The sequence below is a fragment of the Mandrillus leucophaeus genome, unplaced genomic scaffold (assembly GCF_000951045.1).
Source record: "Mandrillus leucophaeus isolate KB7577 unplaced genomic scaffold, Mleu.le_1.0 Scaffold646, whole genome shotgun sequence".
In the NCBI taxonomy this organism is placed as follows: domain Eukaryota; kingdom Metazoa; phylum Chordata; class Mammalia; order Primates; family Cercopithecidae; genus Mandrillus; species Mandrillus leucophaeus.
Window position 1 is genome coordinate 331,935 of NW_012106986.1, and position 9,024 is coordinate 340,958.

At 44.8% G+C, this 9,024-nt stretch overlaps 1 protein-coding gene across 1 annotated transcript in view; it reads right to left on the reverse strand.

The window, feature by feature from the left end:
• The window catches only part of GLB1 (galactosidase, beta 1), a 121,413-nt gene that overhangs the window by 79,020 nt on the left and 33,369 nt on the right, over positions 1 to 9,024 (reverse strand). Inside the window, 1 exon segment of the mRNA XM_012001012.1 lies at positions 2,568 to 2,752. Coding sequence (XP_011856402.1) covers positions 2,568 to 2,752 — 185 coding nt within the window.

Genomic DNA, 9,024 nt, shown 5'->3' on the forward strand with positions numbered 1-9,024 from the left:
TTTTTTTTTTGAGATGGAGTTTCGCTTTGTCGCCCAGGCTGGAGCACAGTGGCACGATCTCAGGTCACTGCAACCTCCGCCTCTTGGGTTCAAGCAATTCTCCTGCCTCAGCCTCCTGAGTAGCTGGAATTACAGGAGTGTGCCACCATGATTTTTATACCAGCTAATTTTTTTATCTTTAGTGGAGATGGGGTTTCACCATGTTGGCCAGGCTGCTCTCAGACTCCTGACCTCATGATCCGCCTACCTCAGCCTCCCAAAGTGCTGGGATTACAGGTGGGAGGCACTGCACAGGGCCCATTATTTTTTTTTTTTTAAGGCAAAAACTGCAATCACTTTTGCACCAACGTAACCAACCTAACGGATGAGTCCTTTTATCACCAAATGCTCTCGAAACACTCCCTTCACTTAAGGTCAGTTCTTTTCTGTTCTTCTCTTTTTTGATATGGTAGAAGAACCTCTTTAAAAATGTGACTATAGACTGGGCGCCGTGGCTCACGCCTGTAATCGGAACACTTTGGGAGGCCAAGGCAGGCGGATCACGTGAGGTCAGGAGTTTGAGACCACCCTGGCCAACATGGTGAAACCCTATCTCTACTAAAAATACAAAAATTAGCCAGGCGTGGTGGCAGGTGTCTGTAATCCCAGCTACTTGGGAGACTGAGGTAGGAGAATGCTTCAACCCAGGAGGCAGAGGTTGCAGTGAGCTGGGATCATGTCATTGCACTCCAGCCTGGGCAACAAGAGAGAAACTCCATCTCAAAAAAAAAAAAAAGGGACACCAGGCTAATTTCCTCATTTCAGTCTTCTGTACATCCCTCTCAAGAGAGGCAAGCATTGGATGTGCAATGTGCATGAAGTGTCTTATACCTCAGAGGGGAAAACATCAGGGTCTTTATGCTACTCAAGGAACTGGTCTTTTTTGTGTGTGTGTATCTTTTTTTTTGAGACGGAGTCTTGCTCTGTTGCCCAGGTTGGGGTACAGTGCCACGATCACAGCTCACTACAGCCTTGAACTCCTGGGCTCAAGTGATCTTCCTGCCTCATCCTCCCAAGTAGCTACGACTACAGGCACTTGCCACCACGCCTAGCCTGTAAGTTTTTATTCTGCAGTAATTTCAAACTTACAGAATGTTGTAAGAATAGTACAAAAAACTCTCCTATTCCCTTCACCTAGATTTCCCAATTGTTAGCATTTTACTAGATTTACTCTATCAGTTTCTCTATAAAAATATACATTTTTCTGAGCCATCTGAGAATAAATTGCAGATGTGATGGCCCTTTATCCCTAAATACTTCAGTGTTCATTCCCTCAGAACAAAGGCATTCTTTAAATAAACACAATACACTTACAAAAATCAGGAAATTACACTGATACAATACTCTCATCTAGTCTACAGACTTCATTGAAAGATTGCAATTGTCTCAATAATGTCTTTCATAGCCACACACACACACACACAAGTCCAGTCAGACATTTAGCTGTTGATATGGTTTGGATCTGTGTCCCCACCAAATCTCATGTTGAATTGTAATCCCCAGTGTTGGAGGTAGGGCCTGGTGGCAGGCGACTGGATCACGGGGGCAGAGTTCTTATGAATGGGTTAGCACCATCCCCTCAGTGCTATTCTCCTAAGAGAGAGTGAATGAGTTACGAGAGCTGGTTGTCTAGAAGTGTGTAGCACTTCCCCTCCTATCTCTTCCTCCTGCTCTGGCCATGTAACATGTACCTGCTTTCCCTTTGCCTTCTGCCAAGATTTTAAGTTTCTTAAGGCCTCCCCAGAAGCTGTTGCCACCAGGCTTCCTGTACAGCCTGTAAGTCAACTAAACCTCTTTTCTTTATAAGTTACCCAGTCTCTGGTATTTATTTAGAGCAATGCAAGAATGGACAAATACAGCTGTCATATCCTTTAAGAAAGATGCTCTCCTAAATGAAGACTCTCTTAATATTACTTATGGCCAGAAGCATTGTAACCACATTGCCCGCCCATCTGTGACTTTCACTTGCAGCATCTCCACAGTTTACCCAGCGCTGTGTAAGGAATCTGGCACAGCTTTTGTAGCATCTGCCAAACCATCTCCAGCCCTGACAGTTCGGTGTTCTAAGTTATGCAGAAAGGTAACAAAACGTACGGTAAGCTCCCAGCCTGTGGCTGACCTCAAGGTTGGCTACGGCCAAGACATAACCCCGAGTGGGAGGGCAAGGAGGGCAGAAAGAGCAGAGAAGCAGGTCCCAGACACAGCCTAAAAGGTGACTGCCTCAAGGTAGCGCTTCTCACAGCTGGAGCCGCCCACCTGCTTCTTCATCTTGGGTGGGCCAGCCCAGCCCCTGAGACTCCATGTTCCAGGCTGGCTCCACCAGCGCTGAAAATGCAGCTACCCTGGAAGCTCTTGGCCTACAGATGACCCTCTGTTACTGAGGGGTGCAAGTATTCTATTCTACCTGTTCCTTGAAAAAGGAAGTGAAAAATCTCAATCTGCCCATGACACTTAAAACAACAGCTGCCCAGAGCAACTGACTGAGTAAAAAGCTGATTTGAAGCTGCAATTTCTGTTACTACAAACACCAACCTGGTCCAAAGTCCACCGTGGTGTAGAGGCCCTGCAGGGCCCCACATTGCAGGAATGTCTCATGTGCGCCGTCCGTGGTGAACAGAACCACATCATCCCCCAGATGGTGGTGAAAGCGCTTCTGCAGGAAGCGCAGGTAGTCAAAATCACAGGCGAAGTAGCTGCCATATTCATTTTCAACCTGTGAGTGAAAAAAGAGCAGGGAAAAATGAGGAGATCCCAATGTAGCCATCCTAATGCAAGCTTTTGTGTGGGAAAATATCTGAGCATCTGCTAAGATGACAAGGCTTAATGATTGCCAGAAAAACTTCCTTCACTCAGACCTCAAAACTGACTAAAAAAAACCACCAACAATTCACCATAAAACTTTACCTCCTATTAACCCTCTCCCACCACTGAGAAATAAGCAAAACAAAAAAACACCAAACTGGTGTTCAGATTGTAGTGGTTTCTTCCCTAAAATAGAAAGTAGATACTTTAAACATCACATAAATAATACCTTCCCATGGTAGAAATGCTAGAAAAATGAAAACAGGAAAAGTATCCACTAATTCCATTGCCCAGAGATAATCACTGCAAGCATTTTAGTATACAGCTGTCTAGATTTACACAGACCCACACACTCCCCAAATATACACAAATAATACACAGCAGTGTTTTCTTTCCTCAAAACTATCATCATATTACATGCACCAGTTGTAACTGTGTTTTCCCTTAATATACTCTGCAAAATCTCCATGGCAATAAGAAGGGTGAATGCCAGGGACAGACACGGCATGTTTATTCGACCTGCTGTCACACACATACTGGTGTTCAGTTTGTGCTCAATAACATCAGTGGTTCTCAACCAGGAGCTCTTTAGCCCCACAGGGGACATGTGGCTATGTCTGGAAATGTTTGTGATTGTCACACCTCAGGGGACGTGCTCAGGGCATCCAGTGGCTAGAGGCCCAGGGATGCTGCTAGACATTCCACAGTGCACAGGGAAGCCCCATAGTGAAGAATTATCAGGTGCAACATGGCAACAGTGCTGAGGGCGGGGTCCCTGCTCTGAAGCATGCATTCTCAATGAGGTGGGTAGCATCCCCGAGGGGGTAAAAATGGATGCTTTGGGGATAAAATATATTAAACATACACACAGACACACACACACACACACACACACACACACACAGAGCAAATAAACCAATATACAATATCTCAGGTATTAAAATTTCATGGTGAAGAGGAGAAGGCACTTAGAAAAAAAGTTTAAAAGGGATCCTTGGGGGCAATGATGAAAAAAACAGGTTAAGAAACATTGCTCTCGGGCAATAAAACAAATGAACTTCAGCTCTACCCAATACACCAAAGAATCTTAGGAATATAATGTCAAGTGAAAGAAGCATGACACTGAAAAATACATACAGTACAATCCCCTTTAGAGAATATTCAAAACAATCAAAACCTAACTATAAAGTCTGAGTACACACATAGGTGGTAAAAGTATAAAGAAAAGCAAAAAACTGATGGCCATAAGAGTCAGCACAGTGGGATGAAATGGTGTATGATCAACAAGGACACCTGGGAAGCTTCTGGGGCACTGGCCACGTGCTGTTTCCTGACCTTGGTTGGTGTTTATGTGGGTGTTCACACCATAGTGATTCATTACACTGTACATTTATATATGTATGCTATATTTCATTTATAAAAATTTTAAAAATGCCCAACCATAAAATTTTAACATACACATAATACAAAAATATTTGCGATCCTGGGAATATGTGATCTTTAAACATAAGCACAAGAAACTGTGAGTCCCCAGAAAAGAGGTGCTTAGCCTGAGTGGCTGGGAGAGATTGGTAGGGAAGGTTCCTTGGAGGGCCAGCCCGAGGTAGCTCTAGAAGAAAAGGCTCTGAACTTGGGAAGGGAATGGGAAGAGGGTATTCCTACATATTTGATATCACCAACAGCTCAATTTCGTCCATGTGCAGAGTTGGAGAGTGGGAGAAGAATGGTGAGTGATGAAAATGAACTAAATGCTGCCGTCATTATCTGCACAGTCCTGCCTCCCAAATGGTTTCATGAATGATCCTTCTCTCAGAGAGGATCCCTCTGGCAATACTTTCAGATTTTGGGTTCAAGAAGTAAAGCAGACTGTAGCATGCATGCCCAGGACAGAGACTTCACTGGTCATGAAACCATCCTGGAAGAGGACGTATTTGCTGCTTACGCAGAGTAGAAAACTCCCATTGATGAGTTCCATGAAAGTTCCTTTTGCAATAATTTAGATAAATGCTAAGACAAGTCTTGTAAATACTGGCAAGGTTCTTTTCTCCTCCTTTATAAGTGCTACTTACATGACCATGTCTCCTTTTTATCATCTGGCTGTCAAGAAATTCAGAGCTAAAGATCTTAAAAGTCAGCTCCAGCAACTAAATGGTCTCACAGCCTCTGCACCTCGTGTTCTCTTCCGCCCACCCCTATACCCCAACCCAACCTTGGTTTTCTTATCATCTTGCTTTTCCAGATCTTATTTATCCATTATCATCATTGTATCATATACCCTAAAATAAACAGGCTTGTAAAAAATGTATACACATAATTTGGTTAGGTTTTGAGAGAGCAAGAAAAGCACAATTGTGGGGCAGCTTAGAGTTCTAGTCACGGGCATGGCTGGCAAAGGCCCAACCATCTACATGCAAATCTGAGCTCTGCCACTTCCTACCCATGGGACTCCACCTGTAAAGTGTACCTAACTTGATGGGTTATCACGAGGATTAACTGAGTCAATATATGACTAGAACTTTGCACAGATCTGGCATCTGGTAAGTGTTCAAAATGCTAGCAGCTAAGACTCTACGCAAGTTCTATGTTACTACCAATTAGGAAAAAAAGAGATGTGTGAAGGCTGGGGGTAGGTGAAACATACAAATGAAAAGGCTTGAAAAACCCATAGAAAAAGTCATGGCTAGGTCAGAGGAACACTGATGTTTCTAGAGCAGGAGTCAACAAACCTTTTAAATACAACACCAGGCCGGGAGTGGTGGCTCATGCCTGTAATCCTAGTACTTTGGGAGGCTGAGGCAGGTGGATCACTTGAGGTCAGGAGTTTGAAACCAGTCTGGTCAACATGATATCTCTATCAATATCTCTACCAAAAATACAAAAAAACTAGCCAGGTGTGGTGGCAGGCACCTATAATCTCAGCTATTTGAGATGCTGAGGCACAAGAATTGCTTGAACTTGGGAGGCAGAGGTTGCCATGAGCAGAGATTACGCCACTGAACTTCAGCCTGGGCAACAGAGTGAGACTCCATCTTAAAACAAACAAACAAACAAATAACCACCAAAGAGTAAATATTTTAGGCGTTGCAGCCAAAGAGGTCTCCATCTCAACTACTCAGCTCTGCCACTATAGTACAAAAGTGGCCACAGACAATATATAAACAAATAGTGTGGCGATTCCAATATACTTTTACTTACAAAAAAATGTAGGTGGTGGCCATAATTTGCAGGTCTTTGTTCTAGAGCAACTGTCTCCATTCTGTAAGCTCCTTAAGCACCAGAGACTTTTAAAGATGTTGCTCTTCCAAACAGTCATAAATAGACTTATTACCTCATGATGAATGCCCTGTTAATTGGATGAAGTAAAGTTGTGGGTGGAAGGTCGTCCACTCCTAATTATTTTCACCTTGGATATTATCAATGGCTTTAGTTTTTTCAGGCAGAAACTGAGATAAACATCCACATATGCAAACCATCATAGGTGGCACTGGCTCAGCTAATCCCCCCAAAAGAGAAACATCTGCATATCTGACTGAATCATGAGGATGAATAAAGGCACAGACCTGGCTTCCTGTATCTGTAACACAACAGTGTTAAGGGCCCTAAATGTTCTCAGACAGGGATTTGAGCCTTCTGGTCTGACTCATTTTTACCCTGGCTGCAAACACGTAGCTCCTCCCTGGCCATCTCAAACTCTGAGCACTGAGAGAGAAAATTAACATGAAGAATTGAGTAAAGCCACCATTTTCTACCCTTCAACATGAATTAAGACAGACACAGAAATCGGCTTTTACAGAAATCTTTATTTTTTTGAGACAGAGTGTCATTTTGTTGCCCAGGCTGGAGTGCACTGAGTGGTGTGACCACGGCTCACTGCAGCCCCAACCTCCCAGGCTCAAGTGATCTTCCTGCCTCTGTGCCCTGAATGGCTGGGAACATAGGCGCATGCCACCATACCCAGCTAATTTTTAAGTTTTTTGTAGAGATGGAGTTTCACTATGTTGCCCAGGCTGGTCTTGAACTCCTGGGCTCAAGAGATCCTCCTGCCTCAGCCTTCCAAAGTGCTGGGATTACAGGCATTGAGCCACCATGCTTGGCCCTTTTACAGAAATCTTTACAGATAGAATTACTGTCTACAGGCCTGGGGCAGTGGCTCATGCCTGTAATCCCAGCACTTTGGGAGGCCGAGGTGGGTGGATCACGAGGTCAAGAGATTGAGATCATCCTGACCAACATGGTGAAACCCCATCTCCATTAAAAATACACAAAATTAGCCGGTGTGGTTGCGGACACCTGTAGTCCCAGCTACTCGGGAGGCTGAAGCAGGAGGATCACCTGAACCTGGGAGGTGGAGGTTGCAGTGAGCCAAGATCGTGTCACTGCACTCCAGCCTGGTGACAGAGCGAGACTCTGTCTCAAAAAACAAAAATAATAACAACAACAAAAAGAAATACTGTCTACAAATCCCCCAGTTCCTTCTTATCAAGTCAATCGGCTTCTATTCCATTCCAGAGCTGTTTGGTGGGTATGTGATGTGCACAAACACATGATGTGCCCTCATGGCTGCCAGGCAGAGGCGTGGGGGACCAGGAGACTAGAGACACAGTGTGTCAGGGATGAAACTGCTCCCACGTGTGCTTCACAAAAGGAGGCACCAGTGACGGTTCTGAAAGTCTTACGGAAACCAATATGTCAATTGGGACGGCTTCCGGACAGAGGGAACACGTATAGGAACTGTGCGTCGGAAGGTAAGTAGGACAACCATGAAAGATGATGAAAGAGTTGTTAACGATATGAAAAAATGCTCATGACAAAAAATGAAGCAAAAAAAGCCACACAGAAAATAGGTCACAGAGAATGAACTTACTCTGTAAGAAAGAAGAAAAAAAAAAAGGCATAGAAAATATTCAAGGAAACTCCCAAAAATGTGAAGAGCTTTGCTATGGCTCCTGAGGTCTGAGTAACAATTATGTTTTTTCTGCTTTCTTATGTCTCTCTACACTTGTTTATTTTGTAAACAAGGGGTAAAAATGATTAGGTGGGATTCAAGCATGTGGAGATGGGAAGGGGAGAGGATGAGGAGGAGGAGGGCAGAGTCAACTGGCAGGACCCAGGGTCAAGTTAAAGTCATCTGAGGTTGCTAGGGATGGACACAAGAAGAAATATCTCCACGACAGTCAACTTCACCTCTGCAGAATTAATACTGGATTATACTTTTCATGGCATTTCTAAAACCAAAGGGGCAGAAAAGTTGTGAGCAGAAATTGAAAGTGATTCAAGGAGAAGCAGAGACTGAAAAAAAGAGGGCATCCAAAGAGGGTTTGCACCTGAGACCAGAAGAAAGGCAGACAACATAGCCATGCAAAGCAAAGATGCACCCAAGTTTCAGACTTGATATCTTCATGTAGGAAAATGTGGTTCCTATTAGCTGAACCAGTACAGACTCAAGACGGTAAAAGATAGGGGCATGTGGGGCGACTCACACATCCCGCCGTAAGCAGCAACCTGGCCTCTCTCAAGAAAATATCTCCTCCCACCGCAAAGCCTCAGAACGGACACCCTGGCCAGTGCAGCCCACTCAGCACCTCTGTCCACCTACACCTGAAAGGCGAGGGAGTGCCCATGCTCCCGCCCTACCACAATCCATCCCCACAAGCTGCCTATAGTTCATAAGAAGGAAGCCTGGTCCACACTCCCCTAGGGAGTACCACTCTACATCCCTGGGATGTCCAGGATGCAGCCACTTTTACATAACTTTACTCTTTTCCATAAAAGCATCCTTGGTCATGGCCATGAGCAGTGGCTCATGCCTGTAATCCCAGCACTTTGGGAGGCCGAGGTGGGTGGATCACCTGAGGTCAGGAGTTTGAGATCAGCCTGGTCAACATGGTGAAACCCCACCTCTACTAAAAATATAAAAACAGAGCCGGGCATCGTGGCACACGCCTGTAATGCCAGCTACTTGGGAGGCTGACGCAGGAGGGTCACCTGAACCCAGGAGGCAGAGGTTGCAGTGAGCCGAGGTCGTGCCACTGCATTCCAGCCTGGGCAACAGAGCGAGACCCTGTCTCCAAAAAAAAAAAAATCTTTACTCTTTTCCATAAGAGCATCTTTGGTCATGGCCAGGCACAGTGGCTCATGCCTGTAATCCCAGCACTTTGGGAGGCCAAGGCAGGCAGATCACCT